Source organism: Drosophila elegans, unplaced genomic scaffold (assembly GCF_018152505.1).
Source record: "Drosophila elegans isolate 14027-0461.03 unplaced genomic scaffold, ASM1815250v1 contig_183, whole genome shotgun sequence".
Lineage (NCBI taxonomy): Eukaryota > Metazoa > Arthropoda > Insecta > Diptera > Drosophilidae > Drosophila > Drosophila elegans.
The window spans coordinates 497870-519711 of NW_024545550.1; the positions used below are offsets into that span (position 1 = coordinate 497870).

At 43.5% G+C, this 21842-nt stretch overlaps 5 protein-coding genes across 14 annotated transcripts in view; 3 read left to right on the plus strand and 2 right to left on the minus strand.

Moving 5' to 3' along the window:
- LOC108147041 (protein hu-li tai shao) overlaps positions 1–9379 on the plus strand; it is a 28668-nt gene extending 19289 nt beyond the window's left edge. For 4 of the 9 annotated variants that reach the window (XM_017273303.1, XM_017273306.1, XM_017273305.2 and 1 more), the window contains exon 12: positions 4963–6684. In XM_017273303.1, the coding sequence (XP_017128792.1) occupies positions 4963–6470 (1508 nt within the window). In that variant the 3' untranslated portion in view covers positions 6471–6684. Of the gene's footprint in view, positions 1–644; positions 4938–4962; positions 6685–7197; positions 7266–7469 lie in introns of those variants that run through there. The other 5 variants (XM_041707613.1, XM_041707615.1, XM_041707614.1 and 2 more) reach the window with 3 other exon arrangements.
- A 462-nt stretch (positions 9380–9841) lies between these two features.
- LOC108147035 (protein CTLA-2-beta) lies at positions 9842–10384 on the plus strand. Its single transcript, XM_017273294.2, has 2 exons — positions 9842–9975; positions 10036–10384. The coding sequence occupies exons 1-2, from the start codon at positions 9937–9939 to the stop codon at positions 10234–10236; spliced, it is 240 nt and encodes a 79-aa protein (XP_017128783.1). The 5' UTR covers positions 9842–9936; the 3' UTR covers positions 10237–10384.
- Positions 10385–10613: 229 nt separating this feature from the next.
- LOC108147053 (succinate dehydrogenase [ubiquinone] flavoprotein subunit, mitochondrial) lies at positions 10614–15598 on the plus strand. Of its 2 annotated transcripts, XM_041707386.1 has the most exons (5): positions 10614–10701; positions 10799–10901; positions 13005–14602; positions 14662–14812; positions 14880–15598. In XM_041707386.1, the coding sequence occupies exons 2-5, from the start codon at positions 10845–10847 to the stop codon at positions 15057–15059; spliced, it is 1986 nt and encodes a 661-aa protein (XP_041563320.1). In that variant the 5' UTR covers positions 10614–10701; positions 10799–10844; the 3' UTR covers positions 15060–15598. The 2 variants fall into 2 exon arrangements, with proteins under 2 accessions (XP_041563320.1, XP_017128826.1); XM_017273337.2 differs by lacking the exon at positions 10614–10701 and having other exon boundaries at positions 10709–10901.
- Positions 15534–17358, minus strand: LOC108147054 (cytochrome b5 reductase 4). Its single transcript, XM_017273339.2, has 2 exons — positions 15988–17358; positions 15534–15923 (listed from the first exon to the last, which is right to left on the minus strand). Exons 1-2 carry the CDS (start codon positions 17313–17315, stop codon positions 15626–15628), a joined length of 1626 nt encoding a protein of 541 aa, XP_017128828.1. The 5' UTR covers positions 17316–17358; the 3' UTR covers positions 15534–15625.
- Positions 17359–18136: 778 nt separating this feature from the next.
- Positions 18137–21475, minus strand: LOC108147065 (endoplasmic reticulum metallopeptidase 1-like). Its single transcript, XM_017273356.2, has 11 exons — positions 21402–21475; positions 20656–21341; positions 20516–20600; positions 20332–20452; positions 20113–20267; positions 19678–20055; positions 19318–19613; positions 19177–19246; positions 18977–19123; positions 18415–18903; positions 18137–18349 (listed from the first exon to the last, which is right to left on the minus strand). The coding sequence occupies exons 1-11, from the start codon at positions 21420–21422 to the stop codon at positions 18188–18190; spliced, it is 2610 nt and encodes an 869-aa protein (XP_017128845.1). The 5' UTR covers positions 21423–21475; the 3' UTR covers positions 18137–18187.
- Positions 21476–21842: the final 367 nt, after the last annotated feature.

Sequence of the window (21842 nt, forward strand, 5' to 3'; positions counted from 1 at the left end):
ACGAAAACAAGACCCGATTGAAAGAAATACACCCCTTACTTACCCTTTCTTACTTCTTGCGCCCTTCAATGTACTCAGGCTAAACGCCACCTGTATATAATCTCCGATATAATACTCGTTATTCGGTGTATATTTACTATATAACCCCCATATAATCCAATAGCCCCTGGAAGTTCGTTGTTAATGGCGTATTATTTTATTATATAACCCACAATATAATCCACAAATTCATGGCAAATAACGGTTGCACTTAAACTAATGGTTGATAATATCACTCTAGAAATAATTCACTGCGGCTTACAGTTCATTCCATTGGTCTGCGAAAAATGATATTTTATTTTAAATCCAAACCGCTTCTGGATTTAATAGAACGTTTCCATTTTCAGGTACAAAATAATGATTTAAATATTCCAAACCATTTGCTAGTGATTCTCTTAGGTCTCTGACTTTTACAATTGGAAGATTGTAATGATTGTTTTTCAGATTTATGGATATGTATTTCAGTACGCATTGCCATTATGTATGTATTTCGAGTGCCGCACTGTTCAAGATGCTGGCTCCGGACTTTTCTCTAGCTTGTGACAAATACTTACTGACCATTTTTGGCTTTTTCCTCCTTTCTACCTTGCTATCGCGTTGACTAGGAGATCATAACAATAACGAATCTCAAATAGATGAAGAGGACAAGGAGAACCAGCGGCAAGGGCGGGATAGAAACTTGTCCGTAAACAGCAGATGCCGCCGCGACTTGTTTCCATCTCTGGTCGAGGATCCTGTTCTGCCGTCGGAGCAGTTATATTCCTATGTTTATGCGACTGCTGCTGCCTTGGGACAGTGTGTCCAACCGCAGGTGTGCTCCGCTTTGCTGCGTGCTCTCCATTGCGAACAGCTGGGCTATTTGGCCAATTGCTATCGTGGCGCAGCAGGACACTCGAATGCCACCACCTCGAGTACATGCACTATAACTAGCGCCACGGGTTCTTCCAACGCCTCCCGTCGCCCCCTGCGGCAGACTAATGTGCTCCAACATACACCCTATCGTACCGGTTCCCATTTCGGATTCAATTCACCACGCCAGCCACCACGCACTGAGCACAAGCATATTCCCCGGGAACGGGAGCAGCCGGCCTTGGGCTATCGTCCAATGCAGCGAGGCATCAGCTACGAGGAGATCTTTGCCACACCACGCTACGATCAGTTGTGTCAGGCTTGCTTCGACAAGCTGCTGCGTCTCAAGCCGGAGCTCCAGAAGGCCGCCAGTAGTTGCGCCGAGGAGCAGCTGACCAGTAATGGAAGCACTCCCATGCAGCAACGTCAATTGACAACACTTCCTGAGTTATCCGATAATTTCGCAAATATGTTAATGCTGCCAGAACGTCCGAGGATGCAACGGAATGCCTGCACCCAGACACAAGGGTGCTCCGTCTCCTCGTCCACCACCAATTTTCTCAGTCAAATCGAAAAGTTCAACTTCTCGGAAGAATCAACGAATGTGAATTATTCACCAAGTCTAATGAACAGCGATATTAGTGTTACGGGTTTGATTGTAGAGCCGGCAACTTCAAGTGCTGGAGCAAGTGCCACGAGTGTTGCTCCCCCAAGGATTTACCATGCGGAACAAGCAGATATTACCGAAGTTTGGAGCTTTGGTCGTTGGTTGGAGCCGCAGGACAAGATGATGGTGAGCAATGCATATGAGTTTGTCCAACAGCCGCTTACCGAGCATCGCATTACTTTGGAGGTAAAGCAGCATTATCCAACTGGTCAGATCGACCGCCAATTAATGACTCGCGAAGAGCGTCAGCGTCGCAAGTCTGAGTTTCAGGAGCTGTGGCAAGATCACGTTGAATACTTTGGGGCCAAGGAACAGATGCAGCAGGAGCAGCAAACACTTGAAATTTTGACACTAGATGAGCAAGAAGAGCAGTCTATAAGAGCCCATGATTGGATGGACCAGGATCTGGAGTTGGTGCAAGGCGATCCAAAAGATCCTGAGTTAGATGTCGAGGCCTATAATGAACACTCTAAAGATAGCCAAGATGAAACCCTGACAGAGTCGAGCTATGAGCTCCCAAAAGTTTTGCAGAAGTTCGAGGAAAGTCTCACGCTAGCCGGTGAAAACCTAGAGAAGCTAGTTGTCACCGCCAAGAAACTACAGGCACTGGACACCACCGATACTTCAGCCGTGACTACCAGCAGTTCCCCTGTTGAAAGAGATCCAGTCGAAGGTAGTTATCTGTTTCGCTCGATTAGTTTGGAGAACATTCCCAACGCCGATGATACTGTGTGCATACAGGAACCAGAAGTTGTTGGGTCCATCGACTCCAGTAACAGCAATCACAGCGAAGTGGAGATTGTCCATGGTTTGGAGCAGGAGGAGAAACGCGACGACGAGAAGCCCGTGACTCCCAGTTCAACGGAACCAGAGGAGTCCACTGACAAAGAAAAGGAGCCTGATGACGAGAAAGACATAGATGAAAATGATCTTAAGGTGGAGGCAGAGATCCAAGAGATTACGGGCGAAACCCCAGAAGTCCCCAACGTTGAGCCCGATCCCGATAATCAGTTTTTCACTCCACTAGAGCGTGAGGTACTGCAGCGCATCGAGGACGACCGACTTGACGAGCGGGAGCCCATTTTTGGGAAAATTGATCAAAGTATTCGTAACAAGATGACGCCCAAGAAGCTGCAAGACTTGGTCAGCGAGGAGATCTTCTCCACTCGCACGCTCATCTATCCATCTAATCCAAGCACACCGCTGCCGAAAGTGGCTCTAGCCGAGACCACTTTGACACCGAGTGGCTCTTCTCTGTCTGCCCATAATATCAGTGCTCCCTGCAGTTCGATGGCCCACACACACCTTACTACCCGACCCACGCCTCGCATGTCGCGTTCATGGTCGGCGGATGGGCAAAGGGACGAGGAGAACAACGATGAGGAGGAGCAGGTTATAACTGAAGAGGAGACTACTCCTCTGGACCGGATCATATCCTCGACAACCTTTGTGTGCCGAAGCAGTCCGCGCAGAAAGCGCAATTTTATTCAGGAGAACATTCGCAATGCTAGCAGACCAAGAAGTAACGTCGGTGCGGTTACAAAGCACAGGAGCACACCACTAACAAGTCCTAGAACCAATTCGAGTCCCTCGTCGGTGTGTGCATTTCAGTGTGGCCAGCGGGATAGTGGCGCCCGTCTGTGGGTGTCCATGCCAACGCCTCCTCGGCGAGCCTCTGGTCAAAAGCGAGGCAACACGACGACTCCTGCACACGCTTTGTACTCCGTTCGGGGTGGCCTGTCCTCGCCGTTCGCCAAACGTCGCAAACCCATGGTTATTCTTCCGCCTCTACGTGGAGGCAACCGTTTGCAGAGTCCCAATCTCAACTCGTCTTTTCTATCGCTACATCGCACTCTTTCCAGCAGCACGTTCTTTGTGCGGGGCGAAGAAAGTGGGGAATCGGATAACCTATCAACGAGCACCTTTCAGATGGATGGAAGTCAGGAGGAACAGGAGGGGGAGCGGGACAATGGAAGTCCAAAGGAATCCCCGGCAGTGCATGATCCAGCAAATGCCACCAATAGCTCCATGTACTACAGTGCGAACGACAACACGCGAGAGGAGACGGAATCTTTACAGACAAGCGCAGAGGCAACGGAGGAGGATCCCGGATGTGTCAAACTTACTAAAACACCTTTTTTGCCAGAGAGCTCTACTTCTACTTCTTTGGATATTCCGATAAAAACTAACTATCAAACAGAAGTCTTGTGCTCTCCGAAAAACAAAATGGAATTGAACAGGGATTCCCAGGATATAACCGATCCGGAAGTATCCAGCCCACTTGTAGATACAGGATCTTTGGCAGAATTCACACGACTAGAAGGTGGATCAGAGCGTCAACAACTTTCTATAAGCACAATAGAGAGTGAACATCGCGAAGAAGGGGAATCTCCATCAGAACAGAAGATAAAGAACAACAGTAGCAGTTCCGAAAATGTCCTTTCCTCAGCTAACGAGCTAAATAGAATGACCAAAACGAACGATGATTATGACAGTAGCAGTGATTACGACGGTGAGAAACTTATTCGGGTGGTTAAGGCCACTGATGAGAATATGGATATGGATAACCATATCCAGGTGATTAATGACGATGAGCCGACGACCTCAAAAGCGGCTGCGACTAAAAATCGACAGAGCGGCGGAGCGGAAACCAACCGAAATTCCTCCACTGAAGATGAGGATGTGGTTATCTTGGACACAATTTGCACTGTGCATGGTTCGGAGTTGTTTGTGCGGGAGGCGGAGCCAAAACTTCAAGCGAATTTGTCATTTGATGCTTTCTTAGACAAGTCGTTTGAGGAAGATGAGGAAGCTCTAAAACCAGAAATAGGTCAAGAATCTACTGAAACAGATTGAAGAAGAAAACAATAGCAGCCTTAGCTTTGAAAAAAAGAACTGAAGAATTTTTGTTTGTTTACATGTTATATTTGCTTGTGATTTTAACACAGTTTGCCATGAACATTGACATTTCATTTGTTACCTTTGAATGTAATATTATTCGCCTTTATTGATTTACAACTCATCTTTTATAATGTTAAGTGGTTGAACGGACAGAGAAAATGAAATATATATTATATTTGTAACCTTTTACTTTAAGCCAGTAGATGATCTACTTAAAATATATAGTTTGTAAATTTGTACTAACTTTTGACGGTTAAGGGTTAATTATTTCAAACGGAAGAGAAAATAAATGTTTTATAATTTATATTGTAATCTTTCCAGTTGGAAAGTAATTTATTCTATTAAGTGTTAGCAGTAATTATCCCATCCCAATGTTTTGTGTTAGCTGTACGTACATCCCGTCGATCGTGAACATTACTTGGACATGCAACTGGTGCCCAGAATCGTACTTACAATTTTATCACAATGCACAACCTCCTGCCTTTTGATTCCATTATCGTTTATAGCGCTTCTCACTTACCTGGCCCTAAAATATGCATTCCTATATGCACCTGAGCAATACATTTACGATTACCTAAAAAGGGGACAATTTGAGCAGCAGGTGTATGTCATCCACAAGGTCGAACCCGTCAGCAAGCACTACTATCCGCCAGTCCACGATGGTGAAAGCTTTTCCGGATTTGTGGGCAATGCATCGGGCGTGGTCAACAGCACGCCCATTCGAACTGTTGTGGCATCAGTTTCGTTGACTGAAGAGAGGAATCAATCCGGATCGGGAGGATCAGGCCTAACTCCCTATCGCACCATCTCCCACTTTGGCTTCAATTGTCCCCTGATGACGTCGCCAACCATTCTGCTGCATCCGGAACACCAATCCATTTGGCAAAAAGTTTCCGAGCATCGCGAAAAGGTGGTGTCATTCATCGATCTCACCGCATTGAGTTTGGATAACCGCAAGCTGCTTAATGTGGTCACAGCTCGGCAGCAGCAGCAGCAGCAGCCCACACAATCCGAATCACAATCTCAATCCTTTGTCTCTGAGAAGCACATTCAGTTGGAAGTAACGCCGCCGAAACGAAAACAGCGGGTCTACAGTGCGACCACGACGAGCAGTGGACACAGCTTGGATGACAGTCTAGACGAGCTGGACTCCCTGATGAATGCCCTAAGCATCTCTTCGCCACGCAGGCGGGAACAGGATAGCGGTCTGTATCGCAGCTACACCTTCTTGCCCAGCAATCATGATCTGCCCCAGGATGCGGATGCCAATGACGGCGAACAGGCCGATCGGGAGCGTCCCGAGGCGGAGCAAGAGGAGATGATTTTCCGTCGCCCTGGCGACAGTGGCCTGGGCGATTCGACTGGCCGTCGTCCGCGGCTGCCAACCACCAGCAATGATTCCTCCACCCAGGAGGCCGAGGCCTACACCCAGGGCAAACACGTCAAGTTGACCCTGAGCAGCAGCCCGCCCACGCCCACGACCAGACAATCGCCGGCAACCATTGAGATTTTGATCAATGTGTCGCTGCGCAATGCCGAGTGCGTGGAAACGGTGCAGACGCACGAGCAGGAGTTTCGGGCCAAACTGGAGAGGGTGATCGACGAGGAGATCCACTACATCTCGCAGCATCTTGCATATAAGCAGCGGCAGGCGGATTTGATCCAACAGCAGGCGACACAGCGGGCACCACTGGCCAGGCCGCCTCCTCCGGCGCCGCCATCATCGTCCTCCATGGTGCAGCGCAGCAATTCGGCGCCGGAGCTTTGTCACACCTATAGCTATGTGGCTGTGGCCATGGCCGCATCCGATGTGTCGAGCAAACATGATGAAACAACCTCGCCACAATTGCCAACGGAGGGTGAGCCGCTGAACGATATACTCTGCAGCCTGGAGAAGGAACTGGAGCGACTGCTGAACAGCGTGGTGAAGGCGCACATGCTGCACAACAAGGCCATCATTCACGAGTGCCGGGCTCGCATCTCACAGTTGGCCGATGGATTGGCAAAATCCTAAATTTGTTTTCTGAATTTTCTTAAAACTTTTCTCTTGTTACATTATTTCGAAATAACCTACAATGAAAAGATAACCATAATACCTTAAATATGTATAGTAAACTAAGTAGCAGCTGCATTTTATACATCTTTGTTCTCTTAATGGAAATGTTAAGAGCGTAACTAAAGCACCAAGTGGAAATGCAACATGTTAAATAACTAAAACAGTTAAATCCTCTAAGAATTTGTTAACTTTAATTTTAATCTTTGTCGAATCTTCATTTTTGTTTAAAATTTTTATAAATTAAATACAATATAAATTGTTTTCATTATGAAACTGCCTTTAAGAGTTCATAAGCGCCCGTCATTAATTCAGATAAGTTTACTCTGTGTCCAGGTAACATATTTTCATTTATTTGTTTATGTTTTGTGTTTTGTGCATGTGTATGCTTGCTTATTAATATTAGTTAATCGCACTGCTGCATGTCCTTGTGTTTGATTTCCCAATCCTGAATAAATCCATTTATGTAATAATACGCCCTCATCATCCGAAACATTTAAAACATTTACATGTTTAGTTAGATTCTAATTTGTGCGTGTCTCAGAAGGTGAAAGTAATGACGAAAATAATATCGAATACTATGTGTGCGTCCACTGAGTTACATTTGTAGGAAGCCCAAATCATTTTAAGCTACAATAAACTTTATTAATTGTGTTTTTTGTTTGTTTGTTCGATTCCTTTACCCCAGGTGAAAACGTACAAAATGGCGATCATTCGGAGGCACACTTGAGCACCTTCTCCCAGAGCAGTAAAGAGGTAAGTATATCTGATCAGATCGGAGGATCAGCCAACGATCACTTTTCGCCCTCACAAGCAAGCGGTGAGCTGGTTGTAAACGATGCAGCGGCTCATTTTACATCGTTTACAATCAGCTTTTAAAACATCATGCATTTAGCTAACCCCCATTATGTTTACTAACCGAAGCGCAACCGATATTCTCACTGCAAATTTCTATTACGGTTCCAGGATGTCTCCACGGACGGATCACCCAAGAAAGACAAGAAGAAGAAGAAGGGCCTGCGCACACCGTCGTTTTTGAAAAAGAAGAAGGAGAAGAAGAAGGCCGAGGCCTAAGTTAAAGCCTAAGCTAAAGCTAAAGCCTAAGCCTTAAGCCTAAAAGCTGAGCAGCGCGGGATCAGTTAGCAAGGAGTAGAAATCTTGACACACCCTCCCACCATCAGCGGGAACCGGAAACGAGGCAACTAACGACAATGAAACTACGACAAAAATTAAGTAAACTGTAGCCAGATCAGCAAAAGAAGCATTATGTAAGAGAGAAAGAGAGAGAGAGGCCTAAAAATAAGCAACAAATGAGCAGCTAAAATTGATTAAGATGCAAGGATCCAAGAGGATCATACCCCGAAGGCATCCGCCCTCGCCCCAATTCGCATTCACAGCTTATATCTATTATAATATAATTCTAATTTTTAATTAATAATACAATGGCCACGGCACCACCACCCTCCCCCTCCCCCTCCACCCAACAGCAACGCAATCCCCACAATTTGTATGATAACGAGAATATCCGATACGCCACTTTGTTCTTATACAAGTAGCATGCAAAAATCTTCTAAATGTATTAGCTTTTAAAAACAAACTACGTAAAAACACAATACATAGTAAACACAACAAATGAACAGAAGAAAAGGGACAAAATTCCCAGGCAGCTGTGTGTGCTACTCTGGAGAATGCAAGGATTTGTTTAAAACAAAGGCAGATTTGTTGTCTTTTGACACACATACAAGCGTGGTACATGCGTATGTACACATAATACTTAAATGCAATATTTTTTATAAATGCAATAAAATCGATCGATGACAACAACCACAATTTGATATTCTTTGCATGTGTGTGTGTCTCCTGTCAATTCGCTTTTTATGTTTTTAGTGTTCTTTTGTTTTGTTTTAAATTCCGGGCAGCCACACTTTGCACACAAACGAATGAATAATAAATATGTATACAACAAGCAGCTATTGTATTAGTTTTTTATATAAATAATTATATATTTTTATGTACGTAAAACTGTTTATACATACATATACATATATATATTTATAAAAACCAATAAATTATGAAGAAAACGAAAATTCAAAAAAACACAACGCATTAAATCAATGCGATTAATTAGGGGAAAGCAGAAACACAATCACAGAGAAGAATGTGGAAAACCCCATAAAATATACCCAAGAATCAAATTCCAGCATTTCTTTTGTAAGTAGATGTGCTTTAAAATCGCTGCCCACATTTGACCGTTTCAAAAATAAAATTAACAAGTACTGCAACTAACTATATATGACTGCCATAGCATGTAAAATCTTAAGGCACAACTTAATCGCATTTAAATTTCAAATTAACTATATTAAACTTCAAACCCCGATCATAAAAGCCAGATAAATCGAATGTTTCTGCTTTTCCAGCCCAAAACCCACCCACTCACACACAAATTCACTCTATATACAACGTATTTCATGCATTGCTGAGCCTTAGACAAAAAAAAAAGAAAACATCAAAATAAACACTTACGATAATTATATAAAGTATAATTCAACTGATTATTTGCGCAACGACAGAAGCTTATTTCTAGCAACTTTTTTGCATCATCTAGCGAAAAAGTCTGTATAATTTGTCCGTAGATTAACCTTAGAAATTTGTCAATATTCTCACTCTGTGCAAATAACAAAACAAAAAAACTTTTTGGAAAAAAGCTAACGAAAAGGAGGAAAGTTTTTTCGTAAAATTCTTTTAGAGTGTAAGAAAATGCATATAAATATATATATATTTAAATTCGTATTATACAAAAAAACACACGACACACACGAAGGAGCAAACACATAATAAATAAAAACTTGAAAATTGTACAAAATTCAAAATCAAATGTTATTTTTTTTTAATACTGTTGGTAAATCTGATCATTAAAAGGTAAATTTAATCAGGGGTCGACCGTAATTTATATTATTTATTGGACTATTTCAATAGTGAACAATAAACGTTAAAAAAAACAAGTATTTATATAGTTAAACAAACGGAAATATTAATTTTGGTTTTGTTCACAAAATGTTGTTTTAATTGGTAAAGTAGTAAACGTTTTTTCCGATATCATTCTAAAATTTACAAAATTAAGTTAACAAAAGAATTGCTGGAAACATTTTCAGTAAAATCCGATATTATGCCATGATATCTGAAGAATTGGATTAAATTTGCAATAGTCAAAAATCAAAATAGAGCGTTTACTGCATTGCAACTGTTCATTAAAGCAGTGCCTTACTGTTGTATGTGTGTGTGTTTCTTTTTCAGCGATATGGCAACTCAGGTCAGCTGTATTATCGTTTCTTTGTTGTGTTTATATGTTGTGAGTCATTTGGAAACCGTGATAAAACCTCAGAATTGAAACAAAATTTAGTCTGCCACCGAAATTACAAGTATCAACATGTCTCTGGTTACGGATGAAGAATGGGTGGAGTACAAGGTGAGGATCCTTAATTTCTTGGCCCATAAAGCGATATCCCAACAAACGTTATCCCTATAGTCCAAGTTCGACAAGAGCTACGAAGCGGAGGAGGATCAGCTGCGTCGGGAATTGTATGCAAAGGCCAAGGCCCGGATTGATGAGCACAATCGCAAGTTCGAGAAGGGAGAAGTGACTTGGAAAATGGGAATTAACCATTTAGCCGACCTTACCCCGGAAGAATTTGCCCAGCGTTGTGGCGGTAAAAAGCCGCCAAATTAAATTCCAGAATCTCCACTATTTCTTATTTTAAACAGTGATTTTTAAAAGACAGAATCTCTGTATTTCTATAAATACGCATTTATATGTTTTGAATGTTTTTTACCCACCCCCAAATAAACAATAAATCAGCTGTTTTGTACATTTAAAAGGTTTTTGACTTCTTGTGTTCTGGTCACACTTGCCCGGGGCCAACAGTTCATTGAGTTTTTAGTTCAGTGAACCGAGGTTTAATTTTAAAAACGCAAATATGCAGCAAAATACGTATAGCAGAGGTGCTAAATTTCCATTAAAAAACATGAAGGTAAAATTGCATATATAGCATACACATGTATATGTGTATTTGGAGCAGCGAAAAATTTGCGTATGCTTTATCAGATTGAACCAGTTCCGGTTCCTTCCACCTGGAGCCATTAGTGAACCGAACTGCAGTGCCGACGAGCGGCAGTTCACACACAACATTTGAAAGTTTGTAAACTTTTCACTTTCGATCACATAGACACCCCCACACACGTAGTTATTTGTTTTTTACAAACACCTTTTGTCTTGGCCCAATCTCTTGCAGAATTTTGCAACAGCAGAAGTAGCAGAACCTCGCAGCCCAGCCAACCATGTCCGGAATCATGCGTGTGCCATCGATTTTGGCCAAAAATGCAGTCGCCTCCATGGTAAGTTGTCTCCCGGGGAGAAAAATTGCATCGCGTCTTCGAGAAAACCTATAGAAATCTATAGTAATTGTGGTTATACAACCGAGGGTCTGTGAGGAACCCCAAACGCTCGTGATGTGACAACGTAAAAGGCCAAGAAATTGGCCAAAAACGCGCCGCTCGTGGGTTGTGTTATGTAATTTGCTTAGAATTCGGGGACTTAGTGTTTGATATTGGCCCTCCGTCTACTGTACTTTCATGGATATATAGAAACTATAACGTTATCCAACTGTGTTTTGTGATTTTCATGATTTTAAAGTGAAATGTAAGGTGTGCACCAGGGAGGTTATGTTATGTTGCCGCCCCGCGCCCCCCTTCCCCTCTACACCCCTGAAAACTACTCTGTTATTGTGGATTTCGCTATGCGTGCAACAAATTCACTTAATAACATTTAATTTTGGATCGACGACACGCCTTGAAAACCTCTACAAGTTACGCTCAATCGTTGAAATCGGCAGGAAAGAGAATAAAATATATTAATCCAGAGAGTGAGAGCGTAAGAGAGGGGGAGAGAGATATGGAGGCACGTCGGTCAGCTAACAAAACTAACAGCTGATTATACAATTGAGCTGATCCACCCCCACCGCCCCCCTTCAAATAGTAGACCCCCCGATGTAATCCAGTAAAATTATTTAATTTGTTCATTACATAAGCAGTTATCACTGCAAGTCTCTCTTTCTACTTCTCTCAAATTGTAGACGTCATCAGCAAATCTTTGTAGAAGAGTTCTAATGTTCCCCTCTCAGTATTACCTTTAGTTACCCATCTTGTTTTTATTTTGCTTTAGTTCTTTTTCGGCTTCTTAATTGCAATTACTTTTAGTGCACTTTGACAACTTGTTTTTGTAATCTTTTGATAAGATAACAATAATTAGTTGTTCCAAATTCATAATTAGTATAGGTATAGAACCTAACCTTTGTTGTCAAAAAACCTATTTATTTGTTATTATGTTTTAACGTTATACTAAGTCCAAATAGAGACTTAACAAAACATTAAGTATAATAATAAAACATTAAAGTACTCCTTCAGAAGCTAAGTGACATTTTTGGTTCTATAATAGAACAGTTGTCAAAAAATAAAACAAAAAGGGAACGCCTATAAAAATAATTTTAAATATGTACTTAAATATTGTACACCTCACCTTACTAAATAAATGTAGTAACAAGTAAACATTTATTATTCACATGAAATCTCCACTCCCCTGTTATTAAAAATAAGCAGGAAAAGGCAGCAGTTATCTCTTAAGTTTACGTAATTTTTTTTTCACGAATGGTTGCGAATTATGGTTGAATGACTAAAACAAGCAATGCTTTGATGACTTTATAGGCAAGCCGGGATTTTAAATCAGTAAATTGTTCTATCCCACTTACAAACTGCAGCGTATGGGCCATTAAAGTAATCACAGCTATACACAACGAAAATTAATAGTTTTATACGTTTCTATCTATGTATTGATCAATACGCGACTCTTTTTGACCTTTTGGACAATTATAGGTAAAATAGGTTTTGAATAGAAATGACTTATAGCGACTGAGGATGAACAATTTTTTTTTAACTGCTTTGTTTTTTTTTTTAAATTAAAACATTACTAAATCCTTAATATGATAATATAATAATATGGTCATCTGGAACACCATATTTTTAAAATCCTCTTTTTTATTATTAGCATCTAAGAAGACCTTTTTTTTATCAGTCAATCAAGAAAGAAACCAAACGTTGGCAAAATTATATACCCAGGTATTAAAACATTAAACGTTTTTTTTAAAGCATATTTGCAAAAATAAAAAACAGTAAAGTTATAAATAAAAAAATTTGTATTTTGATTGTACGTTTGGGAGCTGTATTGTCGACTTAAATATATACAAACTAGACAGTTTTAAGCTTAGAAACATGGACATGAACACAAGGCGAGATCGACTCTTTTAGTGATGCTGATCAAGAATATATATACCTTCAATGCGTTGCAAACTTTATTATACCCTCTGCGAGGGAGTGTAAATATGAAATATATATGTATAGTCCCATTTCTGATCTTTATATTGCCATTCCCCTTTTTTTTTACAGCAACGTGCCGCCGCGATCGGAGTGCAGCGCAGCTACCACATCACACACGGCCGCCAGCAGGCCTCGGCGGCCAATCCGGACCTGATTTCGAAGCAGTACCCGGTGGTGGATCACGCCTACGATGCGATCGTCGTGGGAGCAGGAGGTGCCGGCTTGCGGGCTGCCTTCGGTCTGGTGGCCGAGGGATTCCGCACGGCGGTGATCACCAAACTATTCCCCACCCGCTCGCACACGATCGCCGCCCAGGGCGGAATCAATGCGGCGCTGGGCAACATGGAGGAGGACGACTGGAAGTGGCACATGTACGACACGGTCAAGGGCTCCGATTGGCTGGGCGACCAGGACGCCATCCACTATATGACCCGCGAGGCGCCCAAGGCCGTCATTGAGCTGGAGAACTATGGCATGCCCTTCTCGCGCACCCAGGACGGTAAGATCTACCAGCGCGCCTTCGGCGGTCAGAGTCTGAAGTTCGGCAAGGGCGGTCAGGCCCATCGCTGTTGCGCCGTGGCCGATCGCACGGGTCACTCGCTGCTGCACACACTGTACGGCCAATCGCTGAGCTATGACTGCAACTACTTTGTGGAGTACTTTGCCCTGGATCTGATCTTCGAGGAGGGCGAGTGCCGTGGCGTGTTGGCGCTCAATCTGGAGGATGGCACACTGCACAGGTTCCGGGCCAAGAACACGGTCATTGCCACCGGCGGCTATGGACGTGCCTTCTTCTCGTGCACCTCGGCGCACACGTGCACCGGTGACGGCACCGCCATGGTGGCCCGCCAGGGTCTACCCTCCCAGGATCTGGAGTTCGTGCAGTTCCATCCGACCGGCATCTATGGCGCCGGCTGCCTCATCACCGAGGGCTGCCGCGGCGAGGGTGGCTACCTGATCAACGGCAATGGTGAGCGCTTCATGGAGCGCTACGCTCCGGTGGCCAAGGATCTGGCCTCCCGTGACGTTGTCTCACGCTCGATGACCATCGAGATTATGGAGGGTCGCGGCGCTGGTCCCGACAAGGATCACGTCTACCTGCAGCTGCATCATCTGCCGCCCAAGCAGCTGGCCGAACGTCTGCCCGGCATCTCGGAGACCGCCATGATCTTTGCCGGTGTGGATGTGACCCGTGAGCCCATCCCCGTGCTGCCGACGGTGCACTACAACATGGGCGGTGTGCCGACCAATTATCGCGGCCAGGTGATCACCATCGACAAGGATGGCAAGGATGTGATTGTGCCGGGATTGTATGCCGCCGGTGAGGCTGCCTCCAGTTCGGTGCACGGTGCCAATCGTTTGGGTGCCAATTCGCTGCTGGATCTGGTCGTCTTTGGACGTGCCTGCGCCAAGACCATCGCCGAGCTGAACAAGCCCGGTGCCCCGGCCCCCACCCTCAAGGAGAACGCTGGCGAGGCCTCGGTGGCCAATCTGGACAAGCTGCGCCATGCCAACGGCTCGATCACCACCGCCGATCTGCGTCTCAAGATGCAGAAGACCATGCAGCACCATGCTGCTGTGTTCCGCGATGGCCCCATCCTCCAGGACGGCGTTAACAAGATGAAGGAGATCTACAAGCAATTCAAGGATGTCAAGGTTGTCGATAGGTGGGTAATATGAAATTCCCTACTTTTGGCTTTCGCTAACACTTCTTGGCCTTGTAAAGGTCACTCATCTGGAACTCCGATCTGATAGAGACCCTCGAACTGCAGAACCTGCTGGCCAATGCCCAGATGACCATTGTGAGCGCTGAGGCGCGCAAGGAATCGCGTGGTGCCCATGCTCGTGAGGATTTCAAGGTTCGCGAGGATGAATATGTAAGTTTTTAAATGCCCTCGAAGCATTTGAAAAGTGGTTATAAATGGAAGCTTGTGTTGCTTGCAGGATTTCAGCAAACCCCTCGAAGGACAGCAAAAGAAGCCCATGGATCAGCATTGGCGCAAACACACCCTTTCGTGGGTGTGCAATGACAATGGTGACATTACGCTGGACTACAGAAACGTGATCGATTCGACGCTCGATGGCGAGGTCTCCACGGTGCCACCGGCGATTCGCTCGTACTAAGTGTGGATCTGGAGTTGCACGGACACCCGCATACACAACACATACCATCACACAATCACACGTACGGATGTCTACTTAAACGTCCTTGTGGGCGCCACTTAAATATTATGTCAATGTCGCCAATGTGCTGCAATGTGCTTACAATTCGAAACTCGTAACACGTAACTGAGAACTCGGCAGCGGTTCCTCTTGGCGTTTTGCGATGAAATGTAAAACCAGCTATTCTAAACATCCTATATATTCTTTATATAAATATCAAACTCTGATGTTTCTATTTGTTTTTGTACGCTGCCCTCCATCTGGTTACTGTTCGGTTGTCGGTTATTTACAATTCTACATAAGCGAAAAATGTTGCATTGAGGCGATTTCGACAATAGAGAATAGAAGGTCAGCAAGCAAATGATAACAAATCCAACTACAATTTTCTAGTATTTGTTAAACTTATTAAATTATTAAAAACGAAAACATGTAAAAACAATAAAAAAAACAACAAAAGTCGAAAACATTTGCGATACAGTTAATAAAAGTGATGAAGATTACGAAGGCAAAGCCATTCATTTCTCCATTTAGCCACGGAAAACGTGTATTTGATTGAACTTAATGTCCAGCTGGGTCAAGATATCGACGGCAGCGGCGTTGAAGCCACTTGGTCCACATATGGCCACATAAGTACATCTCTCCGGTTGTTTTTTCTGGAACAAAGGAGTCAGTAGCTCCAAAGAAATCCTCTGCGGATTATCCTCCGCTTGGGAAAGCACATTTGTGCAGCTGAATCTCTCGTCCTGCGTGTGAATTTCCTCTAGTTTCTCCTTCAACCAGATGTCCTCTGCAGTTTTGTTAAAGTAAAAAAGCTGCAGGCTTTCACTGTGGAAGAGATATAGTTACAAATTTGTAGAGTTTTTCTAGTTTTTTATCTTTAAGAACTCACATTCGATTTGTACTCCTCTTCAGCATGGGCTGAATTAAACTTAAAATAGGCGTTAGGCCGCTTCCTGCGGCCAGGAGAAGAATGTTTCTATGTGCAGTGAGCTCCGAGAGCTGGAAGGTTCCACGTGGCGGACTCAGCTGGACGCGAGATCCAACTTGTAGCGCATGCAGATGACTGGAAACGGGTCCATTCGCATATCTTTTGATTACAAAGTTAAGGCATTCGGAATTCGATGGCGCGATCTTATCCAACTGGAGATAGGAATGATCCACAGGTGTGTAGCTGCGTTGCATTGCCGCACCATCCGCCAGTGGGACTTCTATGTCCACGTGGTAACCCACTGGCGGGATCATCAGCACTTCATGCTGAACGCTCTGCAGGCTCAGCTCAAAGGAGTCGTGATTGAAATCCTTGCGGTGAGTTACTTCACAGTCGTAGGCTTCTTCTTGCATGCTGATGGAGTCCAATTTGCTGGACACATGTGTGCCATAAATTGGCCAAGGTGCTGGCTCCATCTTGCCCAGCACCAACTCAATTTTCCCCGTCTCTGTTCCGATTTTCGCCACCTTTGGAGGCCATTCCACCGGGTCGGTTAGCTGAAAGTCGAAAGAATGCCAGATGTGCTGGACCAAAACCCTAACAGCCAGCTGCTGGGAGTCCTTGCGCCGGATTAGCAAGCCAGGATTGGCCAAGCTGCGGGTGTAGAAGATTAGGGTTAGTTCGCTCCTCTGCTGAATCCAATCGAAGCGGGGCACAATCTCCGGAGGCTTCAAAACCGCATTGGCAATTTGAGGAGCATCTTTGGAGGGCTTTGTCTCATTCTCCTTAAGTGGTCCCACATAGCACTTGCCCAACAATTGCGGATAGTTGACCCAGGCGTGCACCTCATCGAACAATTTGGTGGCATCGCGACCAACTCCTCGCATCAGTTCATCCACTCCGCCCGGATGAAAGTCCATGTAGCGGGTGACATTGAAGACACGACCACGAATGGCCATCCAGGCGTCGTCCACTTTGTTATGAAGGGCCAATTCAGTCTTAGAAACGGGCACCACACGTCCTCCGGTTCCGGATAGATCGGCTCCGGAATTGCACAGTCGTATCCAGCTCATCAGGGAGTAGCCCGGCTTCAGGGCACACTTGTTCCGGGGATTGCCGGTGGCCGAGCCAGAAGCGGAGGAGGATGCGCTTCCATTGCAGCTGGCGTTCAGCTTCTGGGGCGCAGTGACGGGTAACTGGAGGCCACCGGTGGATCTTCCTGGAGCCACTAGCTGCGGAGGCCTCATCGGTTGGTTACTGGCGGGCGGTTTGAGTGATGAATCGGACATTATCAGTCCTGAGAAGCGTTAACTGCAAAAATCAACAAGCTGTTTGGTCATGGGCAAAACGGTAACACAGAAAACAGCTGTTTTACCGATTGGTTCCATGTACCAGTGACGGCGGAAGAATGAACTAGTATACCGGTTCATGGCGGTTCAGTTTAAAAATAAACATTAAATCTTGTAACTATGATTTGTTCTCCTGTTAAAAAGAAAATAGTTTAATTTTATTGAAAACAATGCAACATTTTTTTTATCAAAACAAAAATAAAATAGCAAACTAATAAACATCTTTGCAATTATACATTTTTTGCTGATGTTTCCTTGATTGCTTTTAGCTTATTATAATGCTTACTTACTAACACAAAAAGTGAGACTTTAATGTCCTGCGAATTTGTTTGTATTTTTCCAAGGAAATTAAAAACGTAAAATTTCCAAAAAAAAAAACATCAGTAGCAAATGGTTTTTTACCAATTTAAAAAATAACCATAAATCTGCACTTTGTTTAAAAAAATAATATATATTTTTTATATATGACCTATTTCATATATACACAATTTTTAAACATATTTTCTATTAATCGTTTAAAAAATATTTTAAAATGTTAAATCCATGGTAAGTATTGAATTTTATATCTGTTCCATTCAGGGTCCACATAATAAAATATGTGGCACGTTGTCCATAATAGTTAAGAGCCATGAATTTCAGCAATATAAAACTAATCTTACCACTTATGCGTTATAATTGATAAGTGATTTTTATGATGTCAGATCTTTGCAACCGAAAGATTACTGCCTAGTTTTAGTTTGTAAAAAGTAGAGGGGCTTCGATTTGAAGTATAATTAAGTTTTTATTCGTATACAATACACTATAAAGTCAAATTAGAATATGTATCGATGGTAGTCCGCCGGCCATTCAATAAGGACCGCCGTGTCGGGGAAGGTTTCGGCAAACTTCTGAGCAGTTAAATCGCCTTTAGTATGCATAAACTGTCGACCAATACCAATTTGTGTGAGTGGTACGTTGAAGTCCCCATTGGATTTCTAGAAAATAAAAACGAATACCATTTGATACTCATTTCTAGGAATAAGAATCAGCAATAGCTTACTTTTATCTCAAGTGTAAGGTTTACGGGCGATCCATCCACGCCATAGGTAAAAAACAGATAATAGGGCGGGGTACTGGCCAGTAAGCTATCGAGTAACGACCAACTGCTGATGGTCACGTCCTCGAAGGGCTGGATATACAGAGTCGAATGGTCTGTGAAATTGATCTTGAACTCGAGACGCACGGTCTGGCCATCTGCCAAAACGGTTTTGCTCAGGAGCTCCAAGGGGCTATCAGTTGAGGGTTCTATGGGTACATCCCTGGCCAGCCAAGTGCCATTCAGACGACTCTTCACATAGCGAGCATCGGGATATGGTACACCGCACATCATGTACTTTGCACAATCAGATGCCATGCTCACCATACCAGCTAGATCCACGTTGGCCTCCACCAAAGGAGCACTGCCACGACGATCCTGGAAATTGAACAGATATCCAGACTCATCCTTGCTGACGGTGCCATCGTATTCGTAAAAGGTTCGACGCACATGCTGTGAAATGTGTATGCGCACAGATCAGTTAATAAAAGTGACCTCAAGTGACCGCTTCAATTATATCACTTACCAAATAGTAAACCCTTTCGACATTAGTTTTGGGACGATATGGGAAACCGATTTCCGTGGAGCTAGCAATGTAGATAGTGGCAGCACTTATGGCCAACAAGACCACAAGAATAAAGCCCGATCGACGTGACACATTTATCAGCAAAATCTAGGGATATAAGTTAAACCACTTGATAAATCAAAAGCAATGGGAAAACATACCAAAAAGCCCATTGAAAAAATGGTTCCCAAAGCAGCCAAAGCTGAAATGATCAAGTCAGGATTGGTGGTCCTGAAAAACAAATTAAAAAAATAGAGATCAGTAGCCATTCCCTCCCAAAAACCTAGTCTTGTCACACTCACTGTCCAAAGCGACCCATCATGGGGGTAAGTATAACGATGAATGTGTAGAACAGATAGCTGTTGTACAGGAAAGGGCACACCTGAATTATCTTGACGATTCCCGTCCACGAGAATCCTCGATCCTGGAGTGTGGTCACCAAATTGAGAGCCATGGGTATGACGTAGAACACAAGGGTCCATGTGATGACATAGGTGGTACGCAGGCCATAGTAATTTATGGCAATCCCAAGCACTGACAAGACAACTGCATGTCCATGAAGAGCCATTTGCAATTGGTGGGCATAAGTTAGTTTTTCCTGTTAATAAAATGAAAGCTTACATTACAAGTTTACCACATAAAATTTAGTTTATATAACTCACATTCTTCTGCAGCTTGAGGTAGATGACACTGGGTAGGGCAAGTCCCAAAAGACTCGGACTCACATAGAGGCCAAGTGAAAGTGCCGGAGTGCTGAAGTAGGTGAGGGACAGTCCGTTCTTGTCGAACATGTAGGCGATCACTATTGGCAGGGCCAGGCCCAAGACAAAGGCAACCACTTGGAGGACAAGGATGAGGACAAACCAGCTCAGTACCTGGGCGGAGGTAACATTCGAAACGTCTGCAATGCGCAAGAGGGATACATAAACCAGTACGATTGCGATGCCGGCCACGGCATAGTTAAGCGTTTTGCCATCATCTGCCGAGTAACTAACGAAGAACAGTCCCAGGACATCAAAGAACACTGCTTTTCCGGTTTCCTAAAATATCGCAAATGATTAGAGAAAACATTTTTTCTGTGCTCAACAAGAACGTACAGTGTTGTCAGCCAATTCTGGTGCATTTGCCAGAGCGCGTACCAAACCCAAAAGGTTATCGCCCGTGTTTTGAATGGATCCCCTTGGTATAACATCATATCGATCGTACTTTGTGTGATAGACGAAACCGTTGCAAACCAGACCAATATCATAACCTGCGATTACGAATGATTTAATCAGCATTTCCGCATGTGAGTGTCTTTCGGTTTGGTTGCTTACCAACGAGGTTACCATAGTCGGAGAAGATGCTGAAATCAGTGTCCGACGGTATGATGCCAGTTTGGAAAATTTCCTCAGCCATTGTGGTTGCAAACGGATGCTCAGCGTTCTGTTTGTAGTACTGCAAGGAAATAGATCGATTGATTGGAGTACCCCTCTATAAAGACTGCACCAAAGCTATTACCTTGACAAGCCAGGGGTTGTTGGGTCCTGTCTGGAATAAAAGCTCCCGACAGCCACTGCCAGCTGCATCCAAATTTATGACAATCCTTAAAAAATATAAATTAAAGTAAAGTCAAGAAAATAAAAGCGATTTTAACTAACTTGCAGAATGGTGCCCATTTGTGTGAGCTGATGAAACCGTGCGATCCCTGCAGGGAATTCTCCTCGGAACCGTTGAAGAGAAAGATAATGGTGTGCGTCAACTTTTCACTGGAGGTTGTGATTATTCTGATCACCTCCAACATGGTCACAATCATGTGACCCGCATCACCGGCAGACGGACTTGTGGGCTTTGAGTCAAAGTGCGAGTTGACCAGTAGGTAATTTTGGCTCGTGCTGCCCTTTGGCGTTATTTTAACCACAATATTTTGCACACCCTGGTACTGATACTGCGCACCGTTCCTCAAATACGATCCATAGGCAATCTGGTGGTCAGTCTCCATGTCAAAATAGTCTTCCCGAACATTTGCCTTAATAAGTGCCAGTTCCCGCAGTATAAATTGAACTGTTTTATGCTCATTTCCATCGCTTCCGACCAATTTGATGCCAATCTTTGCGAAGTCATATAGATTATCCTGGGCCCGTTCGGCAATGAAGACACCCTTGGAGGCGTCTTCGATGGTATTTCCCTGGGGCAGGCGGTGGAAGAGTGGCACGACGACTGCCAGGAAAAGAGAGGCCCAGAAAAGGACGAATCCACCGGCCATGTACCAAGGAATTTTGGGGTTCTGCACCTTTTTTCCCACATTTTTCTTCACAGTGGCCGACTCAATGGAATCGTCCGACAACTGAAAGAATATATCACTTATGGTATCAAAGAATTTTTTAACTTTAGTATATTATATTACAAGTAGGTCCTTATCACCCATTCTGCTGATCTGTGGCTGCGGCCCGGAACGTTAACCCCTTCACAATGGAACTGAGTGAAAATGGAAGGTTTTTATATTCCAAAGCGGGCGGACTTTAACTAGCCCTTGAAAATGAATTAGCATTTTAGTTATCGTACATACGTCTGGTAATTTAGATTATGGCTTATTACCTATTTGATGTAATAAAATCGAGGGTGGAATAAGAATAACTTCTACTAATCCGAATTAAAATAATTTTTTTTATTTGAAGAATAGGTTCCTTTAAAATATAAGCGAATTTTTTTTAAAACAAGAAAACTTCAAATTTAATTGCAAATAAATGAAAATTGCAATTAAAGTCTCTGTCAATATCTTAATTATAAAGGTATTTAATTAATAATATTAAAAAAGTCATTAGAACAAATCGTACCCCTCTTGCAA

Bases quoted from the DNA above. Each gene is read 5' to 3' on its own strand.
- LOC108147035 (XM_017273294.2), top strand. From the start codon at position 9,937: ATGTCTCTGGTTACGGATGAAGAATGGGTGGAGTACAAG. The intron at 9,976-10,035 runs GTGAGGATCCTT...TTATCCCTATAG, and splicing joins AAGAATGGGTGGAGTACAAG to TCCAAGTTCGACAAGAGCTA.
- LOC108147053 (XM_041707386.1), top strand. From the start codon at position 10,845: ATGTCCGGAATCATGCGTGTGCCATCGATTTTGGCCAAAAATGCAGTC. The intron at 10,902-13,004 runs GTAAGTTGTCTC...TTTTTTTTACAG, and splicing joins AAAATGCAGTCGCCTCCATG to CAACGTGCCGCCGCGATCGG. The intron at 14,813-14,879 runs GTAAGTTTTTAA...TGTTGCTTGCAG, and splicing joins AGGTTCGCGAGGATGAATAT to GATTTCAGCAAACCCCTCGA.
- LOC108147054 (XM_017273339.2), bottom strand. From the start codon at position 17,315: ATGTCCGATTCATCACTCAAACCGCCCGCCAGTAACCAACCGATGAGG. The intron at 15,924-15,987 runs GTGAGTTCTTAA...TCTCTTCCACAG, and splicing joins AAGAGGAGTACAAATCGAAT to TGAAAGCCTGCAGCTTTTTT.
- LOC108147065 (XM_017273356.2), bottom strand. From the start codon at position 21,422: ATGGGTGATAAGGACCTACTT. The intron at 20,268-20,331 runs GTAAGCAACCAA...TCGTAATCGCAG, and splicing joins CGACTATGGTAACCTCGTTG to GTTATGATATTGGTCTGGTT. The intron at 19,614-19,677 runs GTGAGTTATATA...TTTTATTAACAG, and splicing joins ACCTCAAGCTGCAGAAGAAT to GAAAAACTAACTTATGCCCA.